This window comes from Cyphomyrmex costatus, unplaced genomic scaffold, assembly GCF_001594065.2.
Source record: "Cyphomyrmex costatus isolate MS0001 unplaced genomic scaffold, Ccosl1.0 scaffold1053, whole genome shotgun sequence".
Classification (NCBI taxonomy): Eukaryota; Metazoa; Arthropoda; class Insecta; order Hymenoptera; family Formicidae; genus Cyphomyrmex; species Cyphomyrmex costatus.
In genome coordinates this window covers 392,624-407,591 of record NW_017275012.1, presented here as the reverse complement: position 1 = coordinate 407,591, position 14,968 = coordinate 392,624, and the positions used below count along the sequence as shown (strand labels likewise).

Here is a 14,968-nt window from a genome sequence, read left to right as displayed (position 1 = left end):
ATACCACTAATACATGCAATTTATCACGTATTTAAAATTATAATTATCTACTAAGCTTTTATGCTATGTATTATATATTTTCTTACCAAGGCATTAATCTGAGATATCTGTTTGTGAACGCCATTGCTCTCCACACTCGCGACTCGTACCAAGGACATGAGAAAAATTTATGATAATGCAAATGTGTGAGATAAAGTCGTCTGAAAGACGGTTTCTTTTTTCTAACGTCTCTTAGACTAATTTTCTACTATGTGCATTTTGTTTCCTGTCCCTTGCCTTCTTGATCAAAAAGGCAAAAGACAAACAGCAAGAAACAGGCTTTAGAGACGTTTCTTCAAAGACATTTCTTGCATTCTTGTATTATCGGGAAGTCACGTGACCAAGTGGCAGTTCGAAATAGAATCTGTCACTATTATCACAGGCGTTTGTTCGTTTTTACTGGATTAATCGACAGGGTTTGTTTTTTCGAGCTTAATCGTTCGCATCATCGCATTTCCCACATCGAGACTAGCCCAGATTGTCCGAGGGCATTTCCCGTAGCCTTCTGAAGCCACAATATTTATCGCGTGCTTGTCACAGCTCGTTATTTCGTCATACGTGATCGTCCGTCGACGATAAAAGAACAAAAGGGTGTCCATTGGCACCGCGATCAATCAGATCGCGGATTTCCGCGCGCGTCATGACGTGATAGAGCGATCGAATGGTCGCGTTATTCGTTACATTTTAAGGGCCGAGAACGGCCTTTTGCGTTTTTTTTCTCTCCAAGGGCAGCGGGATTACTTTGAATCCTCATAACTGTAAGATGGTAACGCCGTAAGCGAATAGCCGGATTTTACGATAGAGCAATTATTTTCGTAAGGTTTTTATACGAGAGACGATACGAACTGTAGATTTAACTGCAGATGTGCGAATTATTAATTACAAGATCACCGAGTCTATTCCAATTCATATCCATCGGTGGCGATTAAGTGTAACGATGATAATAAAAATAGGACGGGAAAATAAAAGAGTATAGGACGCGATCAGCAGCGAAAGCAATTAACTGGAGAAACGTAGAAACAATCAGGATTTTAAAATTGATACAGTATTTTTTGCTAGTTTTAAATTTCGATGCTATAGACACTTACACATACGTACGTGCGCTCACATACAGAAATGATATCTAAATGTACATTTTCAAATTGATGTGACATACGTTTTTTGATATCTGTAGCATCGGCAACTCGCATCGAAATTACCCCGGTTATAATACCTGGCGATAATCTCGGGCTGCAACTATACGAATATATGAAATGGCGAATACGTGTAACGAGTAATCAAGTGTACGAGCATGAATATAACTCACATAGTATGCATGTAAGGATCAAACGTAAGTCTATCGGTTCTGTCTGCATGTACATACATACTATATATATGTATATCCACTGTTGCTACGTTGTGTTATTAATACATACTAACTCACATTTCAAGTTCATCGTTCCGTCGAGAATCCTTTTTGTACCGTTGATTGTTAATTATTATTGATCGTCGATCTCTTTGTCGTACGCGCGGAGTATCTATTATCTATACACTCATATTTTAACAGACTTTTGTAACTTTTGGAAAAGAGTTCTGGTTTATAAAGCAATTAACAAACGTGAATCCATTGGAAGAATTATTTCCTTTCCGCGTGCGATGATTTTTTAGAAACGCATTGGATAATTGTCTACGATAAATTGTTTGTTAAGAAGTAATGAACACTTTAATTATAGCGATGAGAACTACGTTGGTCGCATTTGTAAATTAGATGCAGTAAGATGTTGTAACAAATAAATGTAAAGAAGTTCACAATAGAGCTATGTAAAGAAAATTTTTGAAATCCTGGTACGTTTGAATATTTAGATATTACTGCAATTCGATCTTGAGATTCGAATAATTCTATTTCATATAAAATGAATAGTCGAATAATTCGAGTACTTCGAATATCATGCATATTTTTGGACGGTAATTAAATTGTTACCGTATTTGTATTGATACCGTCAGTTTGCAGTATATATATTTCCATATTTATTAGACTTGTGATACTTTTGACCAATTCTACACAGACTATCTGTATTACACATTTAAATACATACAGATTATCTTGATATTCAAATATTTGAAATATTCATCTATTTTTTATCGGAAACCTCACGTTCAAGTTTTATCGAATTATCCGAATAACAGAATTACTCGAACATCTACAACCTCTACTCACGCTTAAGTTCTGTCACTTACGTCTTATGAGGTGCAATAAAAAAGTTTCCGGACTATCGCTATAAAAAAATAATTGACTAATCTTATTTTCCCCTTTCGAAGTAATCCCTTTCGAAGTAATCTTCTTAGACAGTAACTCTTAACTAATAATGTAAAAAAAAAGTGAAGAAAGTTTAACGCAATTAATGAACCCTTAGTTTTTTTTTACCTTCTTTAAACTTTTTCTTTAATTGTCAGAACATAATGTTAATCATTTTTATTGATTATCTAAGAAATTTAAGAATATAAAAAATAGAAAAGAAATTTTGTTGTATTGAAATTAATACTTTTGATTATTTTAATAAATTTATAAATAAGAACTAAGTAAAAAGATAAGATTTAAATTGTTTGGAAAATCTCTTAAATATCTTCTTAAGAATTAAGTAAGTGATCAGTCCAAGAACTAATTTTGTACCTCGTATGATCGACAAAATAATTGAGGCAATTTTTTTTAGTGATCCTTAAAACATCGTCGATATCTGCGATAACAAACACTGTCTTATCTTGATTAATTTGAATTTTGACATTGATTTATTTTATCATATCGTATCGTAATAATATGTGTTCGAGAAATTCATGATCATGCCTTAACGACAAGAACAAGTCCTGTTGTTAATAATGCTTTCTCTCTTGTACGAATTTAATATTAATTTAAAAATAACACGTTTTACACACATATACAAAGTGTACTGTTCGTGTCTGCCAAGGATTTTATCAAACGTAACTAGATTAGGATACAAGATACTGCGAATTTATATCATAATAACGTATCGCGTTTATCGCACATTTCTACTTAGCGTTGGTCCTTGCATACAATTATTTTGTTTCGTTATTATTCGATTGTAATAATTCAGAAACACGTATTTAAAATTGAGTCATGTTAATGAATATTTCAAAAGATAATAATTCAATAATTAATTATTCAAAACATCGATATAAATATTTTATACATTTGATTAATAAAGTAAGTATTTTTAGTGAATAATAATTTTCCAAAAAAATATTATTTCAATAACAGAAGAAGATACATTTTTTGTTGGAGCATTTCATTAAAAAAAAAAAAATACTTTTTTTTATCATAGAATCTCTTATTATATAATATGTTTGCCGATATCGTGAATCATTTATGGGATATTACAAGATGAGTTAAAGATACCGTCTAAAATTAATTCCCAGAGGCGGCAGGAAAATTGCGTAGAGTATCTGAAGCCGACGCTTAAAGGTTAATCTATCGTTGTGAGCCTATTTTTTCTGATAGCGCGTGAGATACGTGAGAGAAGACGATAACATGAACTAACATTTCTCTCGATAGACATAAGCATTCTGTTATACAATTTTTTATAATCGTCCGCAAGACACTCCCTGTTGTATTCTTAGGTAATCTCGTGTCTAAGCAGGACACGGAATACGATAATTAAGCGTTTAATTGATAGAACGTATTTACGGTCATTGGTATATTATTAGTGTCAGCTGCGTATGAAGCGGCCAAGCGTGTTTAATGACGTTGGCAGAGCCTTGGTACGTACAAGCGAGATTTTCATGTTGAGATATTGGAAATGCACATCTGTTTGTAGCTGCAAAGTGATGTTTTTGTATATTGAAAAAAATATCTTCTTTTTGTATAAAAATACTACAGTCAAGTAATGCGAAAAAGACGTTATTTACGCGTTTATTATAAATTATAAATCATCTTATCTGGCAAAGAAGGCGGAGTAGATTGTCATATTTGTCGAATAAATTTACATCTCGATTTTTATTAATTAATGTGAAACGTCAGTTTCATTTTTCTTCATAATATACGCGGAGAAGTTTAAGGTCTTTTCCAGTAATTAAAACAATTGAATTTATTTCAAGTAAAATTTAGTGAAAAGGATTTTTTTGTACTAACTTTATAATTAAGTCACACACAGAACACACACAAAAAGTAGAATGTCGCTTTCGAAAATTTGCATGCGTATAAGTGTCACGGTTAAATTGACACTTCTGTTACCGAATAAATAAAGGATCAAATATTAGCGATTTGAATTGAGCTCACGCTTTATGAGACGGCCATAATATAAAATCTTCTACATAACATCGAACGATACACCATCCTCTTTCTTTTCCGTTATTTTATTTTATTGACGGTTACGCGTTATATGGATAAGCGCAATGTTGTCTGTATAACAATGAAATAATAGAAACATACTAGAAGGTAAGAAGACGATTGCAGGTGAAGTGTCGATAAGTGTTTAGCATCCTGTCAGAATATGTATGTAACGTACCAGCAAAAAAATGTTATCGATATCGATGACTTTCACCCATAATTTATTAAAAAATTACGAAAATACTTACGACTAAGACGAATACGTAAATACCACGAAAGGTAGTCTTTGTTTGTGTATGTTTTGAATATATGTATATACAATTATACATATATAGATGATATGTAAACAACTGGCGATTCGGCGTTACTGCCTGTCAGCCGAGACGCCACTCTCTGTCCACTGTTCAAATTAGCAATAAATTTTAATTTCCCTAACTTTGCTGTCATTTTATAGAAAGTGCCGTGGTAACGTCGAATCGTATCCCAGGTAGCTAAAAATGTATCGAGTTGCGAGTATAAGTACACTTATTTTCTCAGAAAAAAACACATTAAAATATTAAATATTATATTATATATATATATAATAAAATATCTCCATTGTGTACATACTTTTATATATACTTTTCCTAACTCCTATTATGACTATTATACGTATTTATGCGAGTTATTAGCTCGGAGAAAGAGAGACGTGCAATTTTTTAATTAATACAAATTATAGGGAATTAAAATCTCCATAAAATTATAAAATTTCATCAAAATTTAATAGATGAATAAATTATTAATTTATATATATGTGGTATATAAATTTAATATTTTATTTAATATATACAAATAATCGAATGATAATATGCTAATATGACATCAAATTTTTTCTGCATAGTAATATTCAATTAATTTTATTTTGTTTATTTATTACAAAATAATAGATATCTATTACAGTTCCAATAAGTTACGTATGTCTAAATTTTCTACGTTTGTGATATAATTAAAAATTATTGTAAAATGTGAAATCAAATCTTCTCTTCTTTATTTAAAATTCGTGTTTAAACGTGTAAATCGATTTTCTTTAACAAGTTTCTGATTATTACCTGGAATTGCTGAAAACTGCAAAGCAACCATGCTGCTTTAAAGAGATTTCTAGATTTCCATTTCTTCGCTCTATTTTTTCATAACAGTATTAATATAAATCTCCAGCTATAATTATAACTTTAATTCTTGCACCAATAAAACCTTTATCAAAGTCCAAATAAAATGCACTTGTTGTTCGAGGAAACTTATCTTACGGCTAATGTTTGAATTGTCACATATTAACACGTAAAAATTTAAAACAAGAGATACGATGTCTAGTAACTACAATCGACGACTGACGCATTTTGCCTCTGCAAGAGCATTCTGTTCGCATGTATATTTTTGCTTATACATTTCTAATCTCTATTTCTTTGGAAAATTCTCTTTAGAATCATGTGAAATGTAACACCTGTAGGAAAGATTGAAGAGTATTCGATAACGTACCTTTTTATATTCCTTTATGCCACTCCCGAGCGCAAAGACGGTTTTAATCTAAATACAATATAATTACGAACAGAGTTCGTCGATGGCGTGCAAATACATTAACATTGCATGTTCCTTTTCACGAGAAAGGTATGAGGAGGGTATGTACCCCGTAATAATGCAGTCCTCCTATTCCGTGATACCACTAGCATGATAATAGACTGGAATAATAAAAGGGGAAATAACTCGATCAAAGATTCTGCCACGATTGCCGTAGTGTACATCTGTTATTACGTATCTTCCAGATATGTATCATTGTAGTGTGCGATACTACGAATCTCGTTAATACGGCTGAAGTAGCAGTCGGTGCATGATGACGATGAAGAATGTGAAGAAGGATAAATTTCTATCGATACGGCTGGTGAGGTTTCTCATGAAGGTTGTCGGTTTCTGGCCCGCCGAGTCAAAAACCGAGAAACGATTATTGAACGGAATTTTGAGTTATACAATATGTATGTGTAGTACAGCTTTGTATGTGGAAGTAACTGAAGTATATCTAGGTAAAGGTGATTTTTATGTGAGTATCACACAATTTATGTCTAATAATAAAAGTAAGAAAATAATAAAATTTTGGTTAACGCGGCTAATATCAATGGATTAATATAATAATAAATAATTAATATAATAATATAATAATATTCACTTGTATAATAGTAGTCAAAATCTATGTTTGGGAAGTAATACGTTACTTGTAAAGTTGTAACACCATTACTATTACAGTTACTTTTTTGTAACAATCTGGTAACGTTGTTCTTTATTTTGTAAGATACATTTTTACTGTAATGGTAACAAATTTAATATTTACTTTTATCGTTATTTTTTAGTATATAATATAATAATTTATATTGTTCCCTACCCAATAAACACAGATTGGTATAAGAAACGTATAAAAACGGATATAACCATACGTATTGTACGTGTAAGAAACGTATATAATAAACGTATATAATCCGTGGACATGTCCTCAACCCATCCCATTTTAAATACGTATATATAAACGTATTTATAAACGTTTATATAAACTTATTTATAAACGTATTTTAAAACGTACATATAAACGTATTAAACAAACGTATATAATTCGTGGACATGTCCGCAACCCATCCCACTTTAAATACGTATGTATAAACGTAATTTTAAACGTATATATAAACTTATTTATAAACATATTTTAAAACGTACATATAAACGTATTAGATGAGCGTATATAGTTTGTGGACATGTCCGCAATCCATCCCATTTTAAATACGTATATATGAACGTAGTTTTAAACGTACCCAATAAACACATAATGGTATATTATACGTTAAAATCAATTATTCTCTAATCGAATAAAAAAAATTTTTTTTTAATTTTTAAATAAAATTTGTTTTTTTTAAATTATTTTTATGTAGACTTATAGAATTAATATATAATAGTTCTATATACAATTTATGAATTACAAGTACATATAAGATATTTTATAATTTTTGAAAACGCATATGGATATCGATGGGATTCGAACCTAAGACCTTTGAGGTGGTAATTGTATATTGAGTATACTGAAAACGTTAAAAAAATGTATATTTATTACAGTTTTTTAACGTATACTGTTATATGGTATAATAATCATTTATTATTGCTACGTATACCATTTCTGAATTTTCAATACGTATAATATACCATTGAATGTCTATTATATACATTAGGTTTATTAAAAACGTTTAAAACATGTATATTTATTAAGCTTTTTAAATGTATATTCTTATACGTATATCATATACTATATTTATACCATATTTTTCCTATAATGTGTATATTGAGTATACTGAAAACGTTAAAAAAATGTATATTTATTACAGTTTTTTAACGTATACTGTTATATGGTATAATAATCATTTATTATTGCTACGTATACCATTTCTGAATTTTCAATACGTATAATATACCATTGAATGTCTATTATATACATTAGGTTTATTAAAAACGTTTAAAACATGTATATTTATTAAGCTTTTTAAATGTATATTCTTATACGTATATCATATACTATATTTATACCATATTTTTACTATAATGTGTATATTGAGTATACTGAAAACGTTTAAAAAATGTATATTTATTATATTATTTAACTGTATACTGTTACACGGTATAATAATCGTTGATTATTTTTACCTATACCAATTCTATACCATAGGTACGTATATTATATCATATTTATACCATTGAGTGTTTATTGGGTATGCTTTTTCTTTTAAATCTTCTATTTTAGTTCTATGTTAAGGTTTTTATATACAATATTAATTTTTTATAATTTTTTCGTGGATAAAATTAATATAAAATTACTTTCTTATTTTCTCACTAATATTATTTTACAAAAAATAAAGAGTTAGTAATAAAAACTATATTGATATTTTTTTAGGCCCTTACGTACACTGCCTGCAGCTCTATGCCGGTAGTTATAATAATGCTGAAAATAATTTTCTTCCTTCGTTATCGAAAAGAACTAATGAATATGTTAAAATATACAGAGGATAATTTTTGGTTCGCTCAATATGACGAGTACGGCAGGAAGATTTTGGAAAAGATTAATAAAAAGGGTCTAATATTAATGTGCACGTTTACATTCTTCGTTCAAGGAACTGTTTGCACCTATATGCTGACTCCCATACTCGGTATCCTGAATCTAAATTTACACATCGCCTACTTACAATTAGTAGAGAATAGAACACAAACGCGGTAAAAAGTCTTAGTTCAGGTACTAAGTACTTTCGTTCATAAACTGTTGCGCAGACAAGGATATTATATTTCTCTTTTATGTTATATTTTTATAGAAAATATAGGAAAAAATGAAAGCGACAGAATTCTTCCTTTTAATGTCTGGATTGGAATTCCGACAACCGTTTCGCCTAACTTTGAAATAATATTTACTATCGAGGTAATACAGTATATTCTTCCAAAATTGTGTTATAATAAGAACATTTAATTAATTTTTTGCGACAATTGTTAAACTTTTATAATGTCATATTAATTACATTTTTGAAGAATTAACGATTATTAGTAGTAATAAGTGCTTGCATTCGATATAACATCTCGTTGTCGACATGTCAAATAACGCATAAAAAGAACGGTTTTATTGAAATTTATTAAAAAATTCAGCTAGACACAACGATCTGAAAATAATTTTGTTTGACTAAAATAATTATGTAGGACATTTAAATTAATCACTAAAATATCAAAACTTCATGTAACATATTGTCCATGATATTTGAAAATTCTTACATAATTATTTTTAGATATAGTAAAATGATTTTCAGATCTGTACCTATAGTTAGATTTATGGATACTTCAGCTAAATTATTTTTTTCCGTGTGTAAATCTTTTCTTTCAGAATTTGATTTTATAGATTTCAGCGCTCGTTCATTGTGGTATATGCTTCTGCTGTTTCGATAATCTTTTGGGTCTAATAAATTTGCACACTGCTGGTCAGTTCAAAATTCTGCAACACCGATTGAAAACTATCCTCAAGAAAGTCGAACAGACTGATACCATAAGGTCACTTGACGAGAAGCAGAAGCAGAAAGTATACGAAAAGCTCAAAGAATGCGTTATATTGCACCACAAATTGATCTGGTACAGCGAAAAAATGGAACAAATTTTCATGTACCCGACTCTTTGCCAGCTGTTAGTATCCGGTGTCATGCTTTGCGTTGCGGGCTTTCAGGTGTTTTTGGTAAGTAAGTGTAGTTGTGATAAATGAGAGAGAGAAAAGGCAAGACGTTATACTATATCAGAACCCTTTGTTCGCAAAACGTTATGTCAAATAAGTGAAAGTATTTTAAGAGAAAGATGAACGTAAGTATATGTATCTTACCTGCGTTACTTGCTGATCTTCTTCACACGTTTGCGTCTTTATTGGAAAAGGGTCAAGGTACTCTCGTTAGACGACTGATATTCATCGCTCATACAAACGGTTGCTTCATCCAACTTTTCGTGGTCACGCTGACGGCGACAGATTTAATGAATGAGAGTCGTGCTGTCGGAGACGCGGCGTATAACACCAATTGGCAGGTTCTATCCTACGAGGAGAACAGGGGAATCAGGAAAGCCATTTTGATGATCATGACGCGATCCGTACGTGCTTGTTCCATATCCGCTGGCGGTTTCTTCCCGGTCTCACTCGAGACGTTTATGGCGGTAAATCTAATGTAAAATATACAATTACAGGTAAACACTTTTTGCATTACACACAAAACAATATTTCTTTCCTCCTTCAGGTATTGAGCACAGCGGCGTCCTACTTCGCCTTGCTTCGTAAATTCGTGGAGTGAGAGCTCGAACATATTTTAAATTAAATAAGAAATAAATTAAAGAAAAGGCTTAGAAATATTCAGAACATTAAAATGTCTAGTTTTTGACACAGTTGCATATAATCTTAGATATTAAAAAATACGATACGGTGTTTGTACAATGCTTGAAATGTATATATGTAACATTGTAATATTCTACAGAAATGTTGTCCAAGATCAAAGATTATCTGATTTTATTTTTAATAACGCTTTTTAAAAACTAATGCAAATAAAATCGATCTTATTTCTGATAGAAAAAAATTTTCTCGCGGAAAAATTTTTTCCTTTGTGTAGAATTGTCCGCTAAAAAATGTGTGCAAATATTTTCTTTATCCATTATATTTACATTGTATTTATGCGAGAAACTCAAGTTATTATATCATATAGTTAATAACTAAAACTCATCCGCAAATACTGTATTACCTCCAACAATACCGTTCTTGTACACAGCAAGTAGACGTACAATTTATGATGAAGTTTGATAGCTCGCAGTTAGGAAGCTACTGACGGAAGCGGCGCGGAGAGAAAAAGCCACAGCATTGTCCATCGGAGATCGAACTTAATAATGCATATACCAATTGATTGCCTTCAGCAAAGGAGACGCTTATAGTACGATTATAGTCTGTCACCCGGCGCAAGGTAAGTGCGCCAATTTTCCTGCTTGTTAACATAATGGGCTCCCACTTATATTGAAATGGCCCAGCTATTCGGATGCACTTAAGACCGTAGCGGCGTAAGAAAATCACGAGGTTCGGTATGACGAGAAGTAAGGAGTACCGATCAGTGAATATTACCCGGCTCTTTATGAAAGTAGTCGGACTCTGGTATGTCGAGACACCGAAAGAAAGACTGTTCTTGCGTGTTGCGTTCGGCTATGCTGTTTGGGCGATCGTCTTCGCCATTCTTGTCGAGGGCGTTGATCTGTATCACTGCATAGGTGACTTTTACGTGAGTGACGCAGCGATCTCTTTCGCAGTTATACCTTGACGGACGTAGGAACAGCACGTTCTTGAATTTATTTTATCGTTTTAAGTGCAGTTATTTTAAATTTTACTGTGTATTATTTTGATATTATCAAATTGAGTTATTGAAACGCATAAAAAAAAACTAATTAACATCCCCGATTTAATTTTGAAAGAAGAAATCTATAGAAAATACAGTTTGATTACAGTATTAATAGCAGAGAATGCATGTATGTTTTGCTTTTAAATTTTTTATATTTTTTTTATTTTGGTGAATTGAAATTGTTATAATTGGAAAAGTATAATTGGGGAGAATTTCTGATACTGTGTGTGTATATGTACATGAAAGTACGTATAGGAAAAGTGTATCTTACGTCAATAAAAATTTTACGTAACAGTTTTTAGTTGACGCAATTGCAAGTCAAAGAGAAATCATAAAATATTATATATACGTTTTGTACTTTATAATTTTTTTGTATCTTAAAAAATGTTTTCTATACTAATACGATCTTATAGTAATATTTAACATTATGTATGAAAATATTTATAACATAAAAACTGCCATGCGAAATATTTTTTAAATAAATAAACAGAAAAGCAACACATTATTAATATTATTATTTCCGCAAATTTTTTATTTTTGATTTTGATAGCTTTTTTAATACTAAATTTTTCTTTAAATTTTATTAATATAATTAATTATTTCTCTAATAATATGCCTTAATATGTTATAACAACATTGACAAAATTAATATTTGTAATGTCTGCTTATTTATAAATTTTTAAATTTCTCACAGCTGTATCAGAATGTTTATATGGGGGGACATTCTTTATTTAATTTTTAGTAATTTTATTTCTCATAGGCTGTCACATCCAACTTGTGTGCAACATTGCTCTTGATAATGGTACTAGTGAAGCTAGGTAGCTTCATGTTTTATCGTGATATGATAATGGACTTGATTCAGTTTGCTGAGAAGAATTTTTGGGGTGTCACTTACGACAAGTCTGACACTCAAATTCTAGAAGGATATGACAAACTAGGGATGACTATGATCTACACTTTTACATTTATCGTTTACGTTGCAACTTTTAATTACATCTTCGCACCTTTCTTTGGTATAACTTTCTTTTCCGCTTACACTGTATTGGCGAATTGTAATGTAACTTTTCAAACTGCCACGTGAAACGACGCTGTACAGCGCGTCAAATATTTCTTTGCTGTTTGTAATAGAGCCTCGAGAAAAGAATGAAACGGAGAAGATTCTACCTTTCAAACTATGGATCGACTTTCCATATCACTCACCGTACTATGAAATTACTTACATTATACAGGTAATATAACAGCTTATGAAATGATGAGTTTGTGTGCTTATATAGATTCATATTAATAACTAACAGTTTTATTGACACAATTGAACGAATTAATTGCAGTCACTTTCGACGATGCATTCGGGTATATGTACTTTTTGCTTTGACAATTTTGTGAGTACGTTCAACATTCACGCGGCTGCGCAGCTGAAAATTTTGGCTCACAAAGTGGAAGTCATTGCTGAACATTGTATCGAAGATATGATCGATCAGAAATGTCCGTTGGCAACGGATGTTGCGATTCTGACGTTCAAGAAATTGCGAGACTGTGTGAAGCAGCACCTCACCCTCATATGTTACGTGCGTAACATGCAACGCGTGTTCGCCATTATATTACTCGGACAGTTGCTGCTCTCCAGTATAGTCATCTGCTTCGGTGGATTTCAGTTTCTCGTGAGCTTACACATTTTATCGCTTCCTTATTTCATTTTCCGTTGTGCTTACTAGCCAGTTAATTCTATTTCCACTATAGCGTTTTCTCAAAGTGGAAAGCAATTAGGTTTGATAAATTCAATTCTGCGTTTAAATGAGATTGAATCCTCCAACTTATGTATTTATTCATTTACAACGTTTATAATGTATAAGCATAAAAATCAGCTATAATATATAATTAGAAGAATTAAAAAAAGAATTTCTGAAAATGTTTATAATCATGTCAAAATAGCAATTAAGTAAAAAAAAAAAATCATATTTTTAAAAAATAATTATAAACTCTACATTAAGAGGACTGATACTATCGTGTTTTCTAAAACGTTTTATCTGACATTTTTGTTTGCAGGCGACGGACGTGATTATCAGAAAGTGTATTTTTGCCTTTCATTTCGTGGGTGGTCTTATCCAGCTGCTTATTTATACATGGACGTGTAATGATATAATTGTGCAAAGTACAGCTATCTCTGATGCAGCTTATAATTCTAAGTGGTATCTTTTACCAAATAATGATCTAGGAAGGACAGTGAAAAGAGGGTTAATTACGGTCATGATTAGAGCACGTCGGCCATGCATATTAACCGCTGGAAATTTCGCAGTTATGTCTTTGGACACTTTTATGGGGGTAAGTGCGACGCAGCTCCTTAAAATTTTCTCAAAAAAATTTATTTGCTACAAGTTGTAAAAAGTACTGCTATCGGGGCCAGTTATTTATTCGTGCATGCTATACACTCACGGTTCGCACTTTACTCTTGTGCGCAGTTATAAAATATGTCGATAAGGATATATATACCTCGCACTTCTGGCACTTTTCTTATATATACTCAAAGTTTTTAGATCAACCCTTACGTCAATATCCTTATCCATATGGTACTTTAAATTAAAAAGTTTTTTAGTTCTTAAAATGGTCCACCAAACGCTGTTAAATTTCTATTCTTCTGATAATTTTGCATGGATTAATATGTATTAGAATAAAATTTAAATATAAGAATTATTTTATCATTGTTTGATAGTCAAGATACTTAGATACTCGTGTAGAAAAAGTTGTAAGATGAATTGTGAACATTATACCAGCATATAGTAAAAGCAAATTTTTTATATTATTCTTTTTTGACTAAAATAATTATTTTTAGGCAATTAATTTTATCCTGCTTAATTGTATGCATTTATTTCTATTTAATATTAATTAATTTAATTACAATCTCAACAGTTATTACTAAATAATTATGATAATATAATATTATTTATATGTATTTGCAACAGATATTAAGTACAGCGATGTCGTATTTTACGTTATTACGACAAATGAGTGAAGATAATGTATAGTTCTAAAATATAGTCTTATAGAAGGAATTCTTAGCATTGAAGTTGGAAAAATTCATCTTATTAATATCTCATAATTCATTTTAATATCTCTTAAAATTGCATATTTGATTTTTAATGAGGTATATGCCTAATAAAATTCCAAGTTCAAGGTGATGAACATTTTGCATCGCTAGAATTTTTTCTGTCGGTAAGTGAGCAATTACGTTCAATATCTTTATGATAATGATATTCATTATTTATGAAAATAAAGATATTTTTATTAAAAATAAAAAGCTACTTTATTTTAATTTTTGTGTAAAGTATATAATTTTTAAAATAATATATAGTTCTCTCGGTGACTATATGTTGCTATATTTATGTTTCTATTGTAGATATAACAGTTAAAAATTAATTATTAAAGCAATATAAATTTGTGACATTCGGATTAAATTAATTCATATCAATATTATATTAAAATTTACTGAGAAAATATGTAAATAATTAAGTAGAATAATAAGATATTGCAAACAGAAATAGGTTTCATTGTTCCATACTGAGTTTTGTAATCTTCAGAAGATCATTACCCGACGTACGATACAATGAGATGATACGTTGAATGTGAAGTTACCTCTCTAAATACAATACTAGACATATATACATAT

The 14,968-nt window shown here is 30.6% G+C and overlaps 1 protein-coding gene across 1 annotated transcript; it reads left to right on the top strand.

The window, feature by feature from the left end:
* Window positions 1-6,284: 6,284 nt before the first annotated feature.
* Window positions 6,285-14,327, top strand: LOC108774355 (uncharacterized). The gene is made up of 11 exons (XM_018540449.1): window positions 6,285-6,428; window positions 8,316-8,568; window positions 8,728-8,831; window positions 9,300-9,626; window positions 9,818-10,090; window positions 10,972-11,190; window positions 12,068-12,320; window positions 12,436-12,536; window positions 12,636-12,965; window positions 13,351-13,626; window positions 14,265-14,327. The coding sequence occupies exons 1-11, from the start codon at window positions 6,285-6,287 to the stop codon at window positions 14,325-14,327; spliced, it is 2,343 nt and encodes a 780-aa protein (XP_018395951.1).
* Window positions 14,328-14,968: the final 641 nt, after the last annotated feature.